This window comes from Tachypleus tridentatus, chromosome 7 (assembly GCF_004210375.1).
Source record: "Tachypleus tridentatus isolate NWPU-2018 chromosome 7, ASM421037v1, whole genome shotgun sequence".
Taxonomy (NCBI): Eukaryota; Metazoa; Arthropoda; class Merostomata; order Xiphosura; family Limulidae; genus Tachypleus; species Tachypleus tridentatus.
The window spans coordinates 10479122-10494166 of NC_134831.1; the positions used below are offsets into that span (position 1 = coordinate 10479122).

At 31.0% G+C, this 15045-nt stretch overlaps 1 protein-coding gene across 1 annotated transcript; it reads left to right on the forward strand.

The window, feature by feature from the left end:
- The first annotated feature begins 836 nt into the window (after nucleotides 1-836).
- Nucleotides 837-11852, forward strand: Phf5a (PHD finger protein 5a). The gene is made up of 4 exons (XM_076516951.1): nucleotides 837-1006; nucleotides 4026-4049; nucleotides 9000-9166; nucleotides 11646-11852. The coding sequence occupies exons 1-4, from the start codon at nucleotides 955-957 to the stop codon at nucleotides 11733-11735; spliced, it is 333 nt and encodes a 110-aa protein (XP_076373066.1). The 5' UTR covers nucleotides 837-954; the 3' UTR covers nucleotides 11736-11852.
- The last annotated feature ends 3193 nt before the right edge of the window (nucleotides 11853-15045 follow it).

Genomic DNA, 15045 nt, shown 5'->3' on the forward strand with positions numbered 1-15045 from the left:
TTGACCGAAACATTATAACGCCCTCCTCCACTGCTGAAAGGACGAGCATGTTTGGTGCAACGGGGATTCGAACTATAAATGATGACAGATATTGTTTTCAACCTGAAATATATGGTAAACCACAACCTTTCACATAAGGTAAGCTAGTGATATGGGCCTTTCAAAGGATACTTTAGAGATTTGAGGATCCAGGATTCGAGCTAAGAATTTATTTTCAATGAGTTGGGTTGTAATATGAGCTTGAGAGTTCATTTATTACATTCACATATTAACTATTTACCTGAAAATCCTGAACAAGGGGAAAAGTTTCATTAAAACATTAGGAAAGATGGAATATCATCATGATGACTTATTACTGCTGGTCATTGAAAGAAGATGGTCCAGACGCAATACATAAAATAAAGACCATTTCACATAATTTTAAAACTAAAACATGCAAGTTTCACACACACACAAAATCAGGATGAATTAAGATGCTTATTCATTTGATATCAATGTTCTTCCTTTTGCTTCACTTTGTTTGTATTTTTGTTAAACATAATGACAAAAAATGTTCATTGTGGTAAATGAAATAATACTTTAATCTCAGTAAGAGTTTGTTTTTTTTTCCAAAATTGAATATTATTTCAGAATTCTGCGAAGCTAAGTCATGGAAATATCCATTATTTATACGAAAACAAGTTTAATGAAGTTTAAATTCGTAGGCCAATGTAATTTTTAAGCAATATAACTGTATAACTTTATTTGTTGTTTTTAAATGCATTTTAATGAAAAATAAATGTAACAGAATCATGGAATGTGCTTTGATGTATCAGACCGGAAGATACAACAATGACGCAAAGTTTTGCTCAGAAGGTGGCAGTGCTTATGGAATTATTGTTTTCTAGCGTATTTTCAATTTAAGACAAATTTGAAAGAACAGTATTAAACTGCAATAAACACTCTTTAGGAAACATGGCAAAACATCATCCAGATCTGATATTTTGTAGGAAACAAGCTGGTGTTGGTATGTCATAATTATAATTTTGATTTATAATTTAGTTTTCATTATAATTTTAAGAAGTACCTTAATGTTTCGGGACTCGATTAGGCACAACAGTAACGTTAATATTAATTTATATATATATTATTATTGCTTATTATTTCATTTTATCTAAAGTAGGAGTGTGAAACCAAACAGCAAGCTGACAATATTATTTTGAACATTATGATATTACTCTTTTTTTCAGATTTTTAAAATTGATTTTATTTGGAAGTTTGATTATGTAAAAATTTCCAGAATTTTGAAGCTGTTCATAAAGTAAAATTCATTCAATATCAAATACAAAACAATATTGTTAACTGTGATAATATAGTTACTGAAGTATCAGATGGACACTTTCACTTCCAGATTAACATACTTTTGACCTTAAGAAGTTGCAGAAAGTATCTGATTTTTAACTATAAGATGTTCCATAATTTAGTAATAAAGGTAATTATGTGGTTGTTTTGAATAAAAAAGGTTATAGTTTACTCGGAAAATAAATGATTTATCTTTCTTAAAGTTGTAGGGTGGTACTTCAGTTCCAATATTTAGTACAAACTAATATCTGAAAAATCAAAAATAGCAAAAATCGATATCTGAACTTGTTTGTAATGAAGTTAGAACAGTTGTTTTGCATCATGTAATATTCTATAATTATGTAAACTACACAAAATTTCCTGTAAGATCAACTGTATCATGTTCAAGTACTTTTATTCATAAAATAGCAGCCTTATAAATTTTTGTTTTTAAGAGACATTTGTAACAAATAGTTTTAAGTTTTATAAAGATTTTTATAAGTTAAGTGTTTGAAGAACCAATTCATATTCCTGATGTGAATGTTAAGTCATATCCAAAAGAACCTTTACATGAAATAATTGAGTAGTAATTTAAACTTTTAAACTACAGATGTTATTTCAGATGTAATGTAACCAGTTTTTATTAGATTATTTAAACTTGGTACAAAAATAATCCAGTTTGTTTTTGTAAATGATTTTCATTATAGAGAAATAGATGGAGTCTCTTTGGCATCAATTGAGGGTTGCATCATGTTTAGCTAATCTATTTTTAATTTCTGGGTAGTAGTAAGTCTTCAAATTTACAATGCTAATATCAGAGGTTTGATTCCTCTTGGTTAACACAGCAGGTATCCCAATGCAGGTTTGCCATGAGAAAAATTGGTTTGACGACCTCCTGAACAGTTGAAACCTTCATGTCAAAGAAGAGACGTTGATGACATGTTTGTAATTTCTAAAACTAAATCTACTATATATTTTCCAAACTGTTTAAATAATCAACATGTTAGTAGTAAATTTAATGTTGAAAAATAAATGCCATATACTTTACTATTATTGGATGTTAAAATAGCCAAGTTATTGAAATTGTTTGAAAGTAAATGTTGCTATAAGTTAACATATACTGTTTAATTTTTTTCACTTCTGTTTGTTCCAAAATAATTCAAGTTAAATTTATGTCTTTACCTCAAGCTTCTAAAAGTTTTTTCTTTCTGGGCTTAATGAAATAGGGTTAAGATATTGCATTCCTGCATTTCCAAGGAAATTTATATTTTTAGTTAGCTTTGCCATTCAGAAATGTATTGTCCATCCATATTGCTTTAGTTAAAAACCACTGAAAGTGAACATGTTCCATAAATTAAATGAAAAACAATTAATGAGGAAATATAATCTTGTTTATAGCATTCCATCAAATGAGTATAATTTGATTTCATTATTTCTCTTTCTTGAAATTGTGGTTAATATTAAGAAGTTCCTAGAAAACTAGTTTCTCTTTTCATTTGGTTGATAAAACTATTAACATGTGTACCATATACTACAGCTAGTCATATATAAAACTATTAACATGTGTACTGTGTACTACAGCTTATTGTGTTTTAATGTAATGTGCTTCAGAATTAAATAAAAATATTTATTTTATTTTAAGTTTCCAGATTTATCCTCAAATTCAACCTGCAGTTATTTTAATGTTGTGTTTGATTTAAGCAGTTGTTTTACATTTAGTCAGCATGTCCTTACTCAGCTGTGAATTTAAATTTACACATCCAAATTGTAGCCATAGCTACATGGGCTCTACAGTTCATTGTTTGAGTTGGAGGGTTAAAAAGCATGCATAAGATGCTTCTTATAATCAGTCTGCTGTTGTTGGACATGGTTTACCAGACTGGGACTTTCTACTTCCCAAGATTTTAGTATTCTGGAAAGTGCTACATGTGAAAAAAAAATTTTTATATAAGAAAAAACATAAGTTTTCTTATCATATATAGAACATCAACTACTTATTACAATTAAAAACTTGAATGAATGTTTGTGATTTGAAATTTAAAGGTGGAGTACCTTGTAAAATTTATTTTGGATTTTGTAAAAAGTTTTCATGCTTGTTGTATTTAGCTGGGAAAAAAAACGTGTTCTACATTTGTGTTCAGGTTGTATGCTTTATAATTAATGACAAACCTTTGATAGTTTTACTGTAATATTAATTTAGTGTAGCAGTTCTTTGTGTAACTTTATATTCATTGAAAAGCTCCAATTCTTTCATTCAATATTTACTAACCCACATTATGACCTTTAAACAATTAGTTATTTCGCAGAAGTTTACAACTCTGTTTATATGAAGTTCCTCATTGATGTGTATATAAAACAATATTAGAAATGTATGTATATTTCAGTTAACATTGCTTTGAGCATATTTATTTGTTAGATATTTCACAACTAAAATACAAGTAAAACACAGTTGTGAACATTTATGTTTTGTCTCCAACTCATTGTTTCACAAATTTAAAACTTTTATTAAAGATTGATGTCCACCTTTACGGTGAGATTGTTGTCCATCTTTACATTACAGTGAGATTGGTGTCTGTTTCATTACAATGGTTTACAGGAATGTAATCGCTTAATGCACAGTTTTTTTCATTGAAATGATTTTTTATGTAAGGTTTTACTCTGTGAAATTCATTTATTTACTATAAGTTTTTTGTTTTGTTTTTCAGCCATTGGACGTCTTTGTGAGAAATGTAAGTATGTGTGTGTGTGTAAAGTTTGTTCTTATACTTGTATACAAGTGAAATAAACTCAATTAGTTATTTTGTAATCAATAATTACTGATTATAATTTAAGTAATAATTTAGTTTAATTATCTGATGTTTATTGTGCCAGTACATTTTGATCATAAATTATATTTTATAGTTTCATTACACTGTTTTCATGTATCATTTTAACAGAAATACTTTTAATGTTAACTTTTACTTGGTGGAAACTGGAAATTGAATAATGAAAACAGTGAGGGTCATTATTTGGTTAAAAGTTATAGGCTAATAATTTGTACATGTATTTCACGTGGAAAGCAAGACTTTATCTTTAAAACCAAACTTATGATTGCATATGAAACATAATTAGTGTATATACATTCTTTTGTCTTTCAACATTTATTGTGAATACTGAAGGAATTTGCACATTTTGGTAAAATAACTTAGAAACATTTACCTTTGTACTCCAGACATCTATGTAAAAAGAAAATTATTTTTACCAGTGTTTCACCTTTATGGCTTTCATGGGGTTAAAATACACAGCTGTGGGATATTAGAATAATAGTTAAATTATGAAACTGCTTGTAATATCCCGTTTCTCAAATCTGTCACAAGTCTAACAATATATAAATTCTTTCAATATGGTTCTAATCTTATAATGCTAACTGAGCAGCTCTAATAATGTATAACTATATTATGAGATATAAAATAAAATGAATGGCATGTTTTATGATTAGTTACATAGATGGAAAATAGAAGCTGCTAAGAAACAATAAGTGGAAAAGACACTTAAAAACAAACAATAAGACTGTGATATTCCAGAAATGTTAAGCTGAAAGTAATAGTGTTGGTTTTCAATGATGGTTTAGTTACATGTACCATCTGTTACCTCTGTTCATTTCAGCTTTTTTCTCTTCAATGAGAGCACTTTCCATATATTTTCTCTCTTTAAAATATTTGGTTGTTTGTAAGATATAAACTTTAAATGGGTTTCCTGTGTTTAAGGTACTGTGTCTGTATCGGATATTGGAGCAGTTTTTGTATTGGCTACGTGTATTTAATATACTGATGTGTTCTGAGATATGCATGTCTTTTGGTTTCTCCTGTGTATGCGTCTCCACATATTTTACACATGAATTGATTGGCCGTGTTTTCCTCATGACACATTTACCCTGCTATGTTTTAATGTTTTTTTGACACATTTTTCAGAATGTAAAATAATATTTCTCTCATTATTTTATCTGTTTTGTTTTTGTGTTGATTGTCAGTTGAACTGTTTTAATGGCTTTATGAATCTTGGTTATGTTGTTTATTAAAAGGAATGTTTGTTGTGGGTGTTTTTTTCTTGTTTTTGAGTCTTGCTTTTGTAATTTTTTTTGTGATTTAAAAGCATTGTTGATGTAATAATAGTGGTGTTTACAAATCATTTTGTGCTGTTTGTGTGAAACTGTTTCTTTCCTTTAATTCTCCTGTTCTGATTCCCCTTTTGACTTTCTCTGGGTGGTGTGATTTGTAATGGAGTAATATCATTTTCTTACATTCTTTGTTATGTGTGGGGCTCTATATTTGTCCATCTTTAATTTTTAGGACTACATCTAAGAACATTCATATCCTTCTACAGTGGATAGTTTGGATGTAAACTATATTGATGAATAAAAGTTGTTAAGGAAATACTAAGACTGCTGTAATGTTTCTTTTCCATGATTCCAAATGTCATCAGTGTGTCTGTACCACTCTTCTGATATTAAACCTGTTTTTTGTTTATATTGTCCAGGGCTTTGGTTTCTAGTGTCTGTATAACTATTCTTACAAAAGTGATTGCTGCTCTATTATCCATTGCAACTCCTTTCTCTTTTCTGTACAAAGTGTTACCAAATATAAAATAACTTATTTAGGACAAAATTTAGCAGTATGTGGATGGTGTTTAATGTGATATTTACTGGAACAGTGTGTTGAATAAGTGAAGTTAATGATACTGTCTATGCATTCTAATGTGGGTAAGGATGGGTAGAAGGGATTATGACTAAGGAAAATACAATAGAGTTGATAAATATTATTTGTATAGAAGACTGTCTTTCCTAACAGGTCTTTAGTATTGGTTAAGTGTGATGGAACATACTTCAGACAAGGTTTAAACAGTTGGCCTAGTAACCAGTTTATGGTTTTTGTTACAGAGTTGTATACTGACATTATAGGCCTTAAAGGTAAATTTTATTTATGGCCTTTAAGGACTTCAAATAGTTCAAGCTATGGAACAGTTTTATTTATAGTCTTTAGGGACTCCAAATAGTTCAAGCTGTGGAACAGTTTTATTTATAGTCCTTAGGGACTCTAAATAGTTCAAGCTGTGGAACAGTTTTATTTATAGTCCTTAGGGACTCTAAATAGTTCAAGCTGTGGAACAGTTTTATTTATAGTCCTTAGGGACTCTAAATAGTTCAAGCTGTGGAACAGTTTTATTTATAGTCCTTAGGGACTCTAAATAGTTCAAGCTGTGGAACAGTTTTATTTATAGTCCTTAGGGACTCTAAATAGTTCAAGCTGTGGAACAGTTTTATTTATAGTCCTTAGGGACTCTAAATAGTTCAAGCTGGGGAACAGTTTTATTTATAGTCCTTAGGGACTCCAAATAGTTCAAGCTGTGGAACAGTTTTATTTATAGTCTTTAGGGACTCTTCATATTTCAGGCTGTGGAAAAGTTTTATTTATAGTCTTTAGGGACTCCTCATATTTCAGGCTGTGGAACAGTTTCATTTATAGTCTTTAGGGACTCCACATAGTTCAGGCTGTGGAACAGTTTTATTTATAGTCTTTAGGGACTCCACATAGTTCAGGCTGTGGAACAGTTTTATTTATAGTCTTTAGGGACTCCACATAGTTCAGGCTGTGGAAAAGTTTTATTTATAGTTTTTAGGGACTCCAAATAGTTCAAGCTGTGGAACAGTTTTATTTATAGTCCTTAGGGACTCCAAATAGTTCAGGCTGTGGAACAGTTTTATTTGTAGTCTTTAGGGACTCCACATAGTTCAAGCTGTGGAACAGTTTTATTTATAGTCCTTAGGGACTCCAAATAGTTCAAGCTGTGGAACAGTTTTATTTATAGTCCTTGGGGACTCCAAATAGTTCAGGCTGTGGAACAGTTTTATTTGTAGTCTTTAGGGACTCCACATAGTTCAAGCTGTGGAACAGTTTTATTTATAGTCCTTAGGGACTCCAAATAGTTCAAGCTGTGGAACAGTTTTATTTATAGTCCTTAGGGACTCCAAATAGTTCAGGCTGTGGAACAGTTTTATTTATAGTCTTTAGGGACTCCACATAGTTCAGGCTGTGGAACAGTTTTATTTATAGTCTTTAAGGGACTCTTCATATTTCAGGCTGTGGAATAGTTTTATTTATAGTCTTTAAGGGACTCTTCATATTTCAGGCTGTGGAACAGTTTTATTTATAGTCTTTAGGGACTCTACATAGTTCAGGCTGTGGAACAGTTTTATTTATAGTCTTTAGGGACTCCACATAGTTCAGGCTGTGGAAAAGTTTTATTTATAGTCCTTAGGGACTCCAAATAGTTCAAGCTGTGGAACAGTTTTATTTATAGTCCTTAGGGACTCCAAATAGTTCAGGCTGTGGAACAGTTTTATTTATAGTCCTTAGGGACTCCAAATAGTTCAAGCTGTGGAACAGTTTTATTTATAGTCCTTAGGGACTCCAAATAGTTCAAGCTGTGGAACAGTTTTATTTATAGTCTTTATGGACTCCAAATAGTTCAAGCTGTGGAACAGTTTTATTTATAGTCCTTATGGACTCCAAATAGTTCAAGCTGTGGAACAGTTTTATTTATAGTCCTTAGGGACTCCAAATAGTTCAGGCTGTGGAACAGTTTTATTTATAGTCTTTAGGTACTCCACATAGTTCAAGCTGTAGAACAGTTTTATTTATGGTCTTTAGGTACTCCACATAGTTCAGACTGTTTTAATTCTGTTTGTAATTTTTCAACAAAACACTTTCTTGTTTTAGATGTTTAAGTAATTTTAGTTTCTTCTTTGATTGACTATGTTGGAATTTTGTTTAATGGAAGTGTCTTGAAGATGTTTTTATATTTTACTTTGGTAACTGTTTTTGGTTAAGACTACAAAATCTTTCCCTTTGTCAGGTTCTTTTATGATTAGATTGTTTGTTTGGAGGTTTTTTATGTCTGCTTTCTCTGCTGATGAGATGTTATCTTTATGATTTCTGTGTAAGCTATAATGTTTATCTGGTACCATAAGAAGGAGATCTTTTATTCTGTAGCTGTTGAAATTTCTTTGAGTCAGTTGGGTGATTGATAAGTGAATCTGATTATCTCATTAATGATCTATATCTTCTACTGTGTGTTAGTTTGTAGAGAACAGAACATTGTCTGGGATCCCATCAGAGATGTCACTTGGGTGTTTAGTAGTTTTGTGTGTGGTGTTTTTTGAGGTGTTAGTTCTTTTTTTAGTTTCATGATGTTCTTTTCAGCAGACATTATATACAGCTTTTTTCAAGTGATATTAAAATCTGTAGACATAAGTTTTCTGCTTTCACGAGAAGTGATATACCATTGGGTTGAAATTGTATATAGTTTTGTCTTGTTACTGATTTTTGGAATATTTTTGTCTTCTCGTAATTATGTAACAATGTAAGTGTTAGTAGAGATTAAAGGTTATGTTTATGATGTGTTTAACAAGTGCTTATTTCTCTAACCATATCCTTGAAATGGAATAAAACTGGTTCCAGAATTGAAGGATTGTTATTTTTTTCTGTAAATTACTGGTGATGTTGTTTTCTTTGATAATTAGAATCTGTGACATCTCATGGAATGGATTTCGGTAAACTCTGTTGTATTGTATGATTTATAACTAAATATGTTTAATTTAGTAATTCAAGGTTTTACATTTATATTTAATTTGTTACCACTAGGTGATGGGAAGTGTGTCATCTGTGACTCGTATGTGAGACCCTGCACCTTGGTTCGTATATGTGACGAGTGTAACTACGGGTCTTACCAAGGTAGATGTGTAATCTGTGGTGGTCCTGGAGTCTCTGATGCTTACTATTGCAAGGAATGCACCATCCAAGAGAAAGATGTGAGTGTTTACCATATATTGTCTTTCTTATTTGAAAAATGTTTTTATGAGAGATACGTGTATGATTCTTATCATGTGATAGTCCTGTTGGTGTAAAAATCAAGACTTTCACAAAACCATACAAGTCATTTTTTTTTAAATCACTGAAATTAAGGAAAGCTATAAATCTGTTGAATATAAAATTAACTTTATCATAGTGTGTAATATTGTAGTACTGGTAAAGGTCTTGACTTTAGCTTGAAATTTAATAATGTCACTGTATCAAAAAATCAAATACTGTAAACAATGTACAGCTGTTACTTATCTGATGTTGCACTTCCAACATTATCTTAGATATCGTTATTTAAATCTCCAAAAGTTTAATTCACTAGTATGTTTCTTCAAGACATTTTCCTAATTTGCGTTCACTTCAGTAAAACTAGATCAATATGAATGTTGTTAATTTATGAAAACTGACAAGACAGGAAAGAGACTGACTGTATTTTAAAGGTCACACAACATTAAATCTCAGTTTGTTTCTCTTTTCTAACATAGACCAGCTACTGAAATGATACTGTAGAAGTTTTATTATCTTGTATTTACCATACCTCAGCAGTACTGGATAGGAGAAAATTCCAGTTATGGAAGCATTTCCCTAATGATACCTTACATGAAAAACCTTTTACTGTTCTAAAGCACTGTATATGTACCTCACCTATAAAAAAATAAGTGTTAAACAATAAATATTGTAACCAATTCTATAAAACATGATTTCTTGCTAAATTAGAAGCCATGTATAAAATGTTTCCAAATAAAGCTAGCACAAACTGAATTACAGGACAGTTGGCTCAGAACTGAAACATGCATGTGGGATAGAACATGGAGCCACAAAGTAACAGCTGTAGTTAACTAAATTTCTGAACTTTTGAGACAGTCAGGTTGGAATTATAATAAATGGAAATTCTTACAAAGAGGATTTATATTTGAAGATATTCAGATTTTTGATTAAAAGAGTTTTTGAGATGGGAAATTGCCAGATAAGAGTTTTGACTGTATGTGTTTTAACTTTTCATTGAAAGCAGTTTCACAGTTATGTGAGCAACATTTCCTTGTGTATTGTTATAGAAGTGTTTATAAAGTTTCTATAAAGGTTAGAAGTGATCCTGGTATTTCTATGATAGAATAATATACACAGTGAAATTCTATAACAATTAAGTTTAGATTACTGTTTGTCAATTTGTTTTATATCATTACTGTTTTTCTAGGTTTTGGCTGTTGCATTTTGTTTTAATACTTACCCACATAGTTTTTAGAAACTACACATAACCTGGTACTGTTAGAGATATTCTGTTGGCAGGATTGTAAATAACTATTGCTTACTTTGTACACTTTTATTTTTAGTTTAATAAATATTATACTTTCAGAATCAGACAGTTGAATATACTTGTGGATTGTACTAACAATCAAGCACCAATAACAGAGATGCCAACCATTACGATTTTGGTATATACATTACGACTATACGCTCATACAGACAAATATTACGACTTGTTGTAACTCCCAAATTATTATATATTATATAGGCCTATACAATAAAGTGATAAATTGTTCCCCCAGGGCTTGAAAGGAGTGAAAAGAAAATTTCTAGTGAGATACAAATAAATTTTGATAATAAATAAAAGACATAGTCCAAATGGCTACTTGCGATAATCATGTTTGTGCTTGAAATAATAAAAAATATTTGTATCTCCAACGTCTACCAACAATTTGCGTGCGGTGCTTCTCCATACTGAGTACGTGGGGAATCCATAGTTACGTCATCAGTGCTTGCCAGCCAATCAGCGCTCGCGTAGATGGGTATTTCTCGTTTTCTAAGCGGCATAAAACACCAATGCGATCGTTCACAAGATGGAAAAAAGAGGCCTCGTTCACCAGATTGTCTTGTTTCTGGCAAATTTAAAAGGACTAAAACTGTGAATCAAAAATTTAGGAAGGAGTATAGTGTAAAATATCCAGTTATTGCATCAAAAGTCAGTGACAGTCATGCGTTTTGTACAGTTTGTCACATCGATTTTTCTGTGGCACATGGCGGGATAAACGATTGCTCCAGACATACAAAATTGGCACCTCACCAACAAAAGGCTGAGACGAAGACAAAAACGATGCATATAACGACACTTATGAGTAAGAATTCAGAATATGAAAAAGAATTTCAAAAGAATTTTTTAAAATTTATTTACTAAATACACAAAACACAGTCATAAATGAGCAATCTTTAGCAGTAATAAATAATAATAGTTATAATAATAATAATATAATAATAAACAGCTTAGAGACATTGGTCATGCCTAGTAGCCACAAATGATAAAGGGCTCTGTCTACAATCATTATGCTTAGTCATTTGAAATAGTTGGCATCTCTGCTATAATATTACATATTGAATTAACACACTTCCTTTCTCTGGTAATATTCTCACCATTTAAATATTCTTCTGTTCTAGCGTGATGGATGTCCAAAAATTGTGAACCTTGGAAGCTCGAAAACAGACTTGTTCTATGAAAGGAAAAAATATGGCTTTAAAAAGAGATAGCGATGATGTAACGCTACCTGGGGATGCAACAGGTGGACATTATAAAACTTGTGTATATCTCTTTGATTTTAATGAGTTTTCAAGTGTGTTTTAAATAAACAGAATAAGTATATGAAAGTGTTTTTTGTCAGTACTGGAGTACTGATTTGTCTCATTCTTGAACATAATGATCTCATAAGGATGAACATACACATTAATTAATCTGTTAGGGTGTGCTTGTAAATTAACCAGAGTTTCTGAAGTTCAGAACTTTGACATGCATCCAGGCCATGGCAAGTAACCATTTGGAAGAAACATCCAATTGTAATAAGTTACAATGAAATTAATACATTTTGAGCTTACTTAACCATAGATTAACAGTTCACTTACCTACTGTAAACAACCAGTATTGTACATTTTAAACCTACTTAACCTAAGATTAACACCTTGTTTACCTAAAGTTTAGGACGAAATTACTTCATAATTTTTAGAAATATCTTTAATGTTTAAACGTTAAAAAACAACTCATAATCAGATATTTATTTTTGGAATGTAACTTCGACCGGGTGCGGCTCAGTGATTAGCATGCTGGATTGTGAATCTGATGATTTGTGTTGTAAAAGTCATCTTCTATTTAGGGACTGTGTGTAAGTAATCGAAACCAAATTTTACTTCGATTAGAGCATTTTCTCAGTTAGTGACTCTTCTATAGTTTTAAACACGTACATTCAATAGAATAGTTATACCTTTAGTGTGACGTAGTTCTTAGGTGATAAAAGTAAACAGTACAGTAACAACGTAATATAGCAGTTTTCTCTAACAATATACAAATTTAAACAATACAGTAACAACATAGTATAACAATTCTTTGTACACTAACACTATACAAATTTAAACAGTACAGTAAGAATGTATCATAGCGTTTGTCTCTACACTAATAAACTCTAAATTTAAACAGTACAGTAACAACGTACCATAGCAGTTGTTTGTTTACTAACTATATCGCCCCCAGTAGCTCAGCGGTATGCTCAGATAGCCCATTGTGTAGCTTTGTGCTTAATTCAAAACAACAACAACTAACAATATACAAATGGAAAAGTCAACAGTGCTAATCATATTCTTAAATATCTCAAAGGTTATGAACAGAAATGATCGCAAAGTAAACACCAGAACAATAGTAATTACATCAACAATAAAATGTGATACTGAAATTTACTATGACAACAAAATTCATTTTACAACTGTCTTCTTTGTTTCACATCATATAATAAGGTAGACGTATATTCAAAGACAATCATTAATACAATTATTATATTGATGGAAAACCGTATAGTAAAATGTTGTGAACACGTTAAACACATTTAACTACTATCAACTTCCCGTCGCACCAAACATGCTCGCCCTTTCCACCGTGGGAGCGTTATAATGTTACGGTCAATCTTACTATTCGTTGGTAAAAGAGTTGACGGTGGGTAGTGATGACTAGCTGCCTTCCCTCTAGTCTTACACTGCTAAATTAGGAACGGCTAGTGCAGATAACCCTCGTTTAGCTTTGCGCGAAATTCAGTAACAAACAAATACTTATTTTACAATTAACATAATCTTTTTCGAGTTAAAAGTGTGATTGACTGTAACTATAACGTTCAACATGTGAAAGGGCTAAAATATTCAGTGACGAGATTAGAACATACGACCCGCAGGTTGCAAGTCGAACGTCCAAACCAGCAGGCCCAATTCCAAAGAATAACTTATAACCATATATATTTTTTTAAATTATGGTTGTAATATAATTAATCAGAGGTTTGGATTTGCTGTTTCTAGCACAGTCCTTTTTCATGGTTTTGTTTACTTATTTAACTTCATTTAAATGTAATTCTTTAATTTTATTATATATATATATATGATGAAACCACAGAGTTTATTCAATATTTGTAACGTGAATAGCAACATATAAAAATGGGAAAGACGAAAAGATATCGTTAAGGTTTGGTCCCAAATGAAGCTTTCGAATGGCTGACTGCGGTTTGCACTTGGAGCTATGTTTTAATAACAACTCTTCATCGATATGCTTAAAGTTGGAAATAGTATTTGAACTACGAAGACTTGACTACCAGAATGATGGTTGTCGAGTACCCCGATCAAAATCTTTATTTTGAAGTAAGTCTCAACAATAGCTATTCGTCTTTTCCGATATGCTTAGGTTGAAGATATTTTTTGAACTTTAAAGCAGATATTTGATTACCTGAATAATGTTAATAAGAGCAAACGTTAAAACATGTGATGTTTTATCATTCTTCCTAATTTAAAGTTTATTTCACCGAACATTTATTTATACACTGTAAAAATGTATGTCTTGAAAATTTATGTTATAAGCAGCTAAATACAATTCGTAAAACTGCTAGCTATTTTGAATAAATACAATTAATAGAAAATGTTAGATTATCGATTTTAGTGCTTTTTTTAAACTTAAAAAGTATACGCTTTTGACCACTGTTAAAGACAAATCTGCACAATGGACTATCTGTTTTGTGCCCACACCAACTATCGACACCCGATTTTTAATTTTACAAGCCTTCAGACTTGTAGCTGAGCCACGGAAAAAAAAAGGGCAAAGACAACTAAAGAAATCTGAAATGATAAAGTTTTTGTTATTTTTACGGATTGCATGAGTATAAAGGAAACTGGTCTTTGCGAGACAAAGTTCGTATTTCGGATAAGTAGTCACTATTAGAACAAATTTGGCGCGATATCTTACCACGTCTGCGGAGTCGGTCAAGATCGTAAGACGCTGATAGTCGTCAATTATCTATTTATTTTTTGTTTTTTATTATACAGTATATAAGTAATAAAACCTGATTTTTAAAAGATTTCTTAGAAGAATCACCTAATAAGTTAACTTTCTAGCCCTTTCTATTGTTCTAGGTGTTCACTTTAGCAACTGTATAACACTGAAATCAAACTTATTTTTAAAATTTCTGAATTTGTAATCAACTTGCAAAAGCCAAACATTTGCCACTTTTTTACAAATATTACACCAATACTTTTTTGCCGTTAGTACAGCAGTATGTCTACGGATTTATATGCTAAAATAAGGGGTTCGATTCCCCTGGGTGGGCTCAGCAGATAGCCCGATGTGGCTTTGCTCTAAGAAAACACATTTTTTGGCAGCAGAGAGACAATTTTTTAAATCAATAGTTGCTATATTCTTTTGTATTGTACAAGAAAATACTGTTCTGAACTTATTTATTAGTTACTGCTTTCATCACTTTAATGGAATTATAGGTGGAGTACATTTTAGGTACTTATAGAAAAAAAAAGTATATTAATTAAC

What these genes read in the sequence shown, in the direction of transcription:
- Phf5a (XM_076516951.1), top strand. Translation starts at nt 955, where the DNA reads ATGGCAAAACATCATCCAGATCTGATATTTTGTAGGAAACAAGCTGGT. An exon ending in TAGGAAACAAGCTGGTGTTG is followed by an intron (nt 1,007 to 4,025) that starts GTATGTCATAAT and finishes TTTGTTTTTCAG; the next exon opens with CCATTGGACGTCTTTGTGAG. An exon ending in TGGACGTCTTTGTGAGAAAT is followed by an intron (nt 4,050 to 8,999) that starts GTAAGTATGTGT and finishes TGTTACCACTAG; the next exon opens with GTGATGGGAAGTGTGTCATC.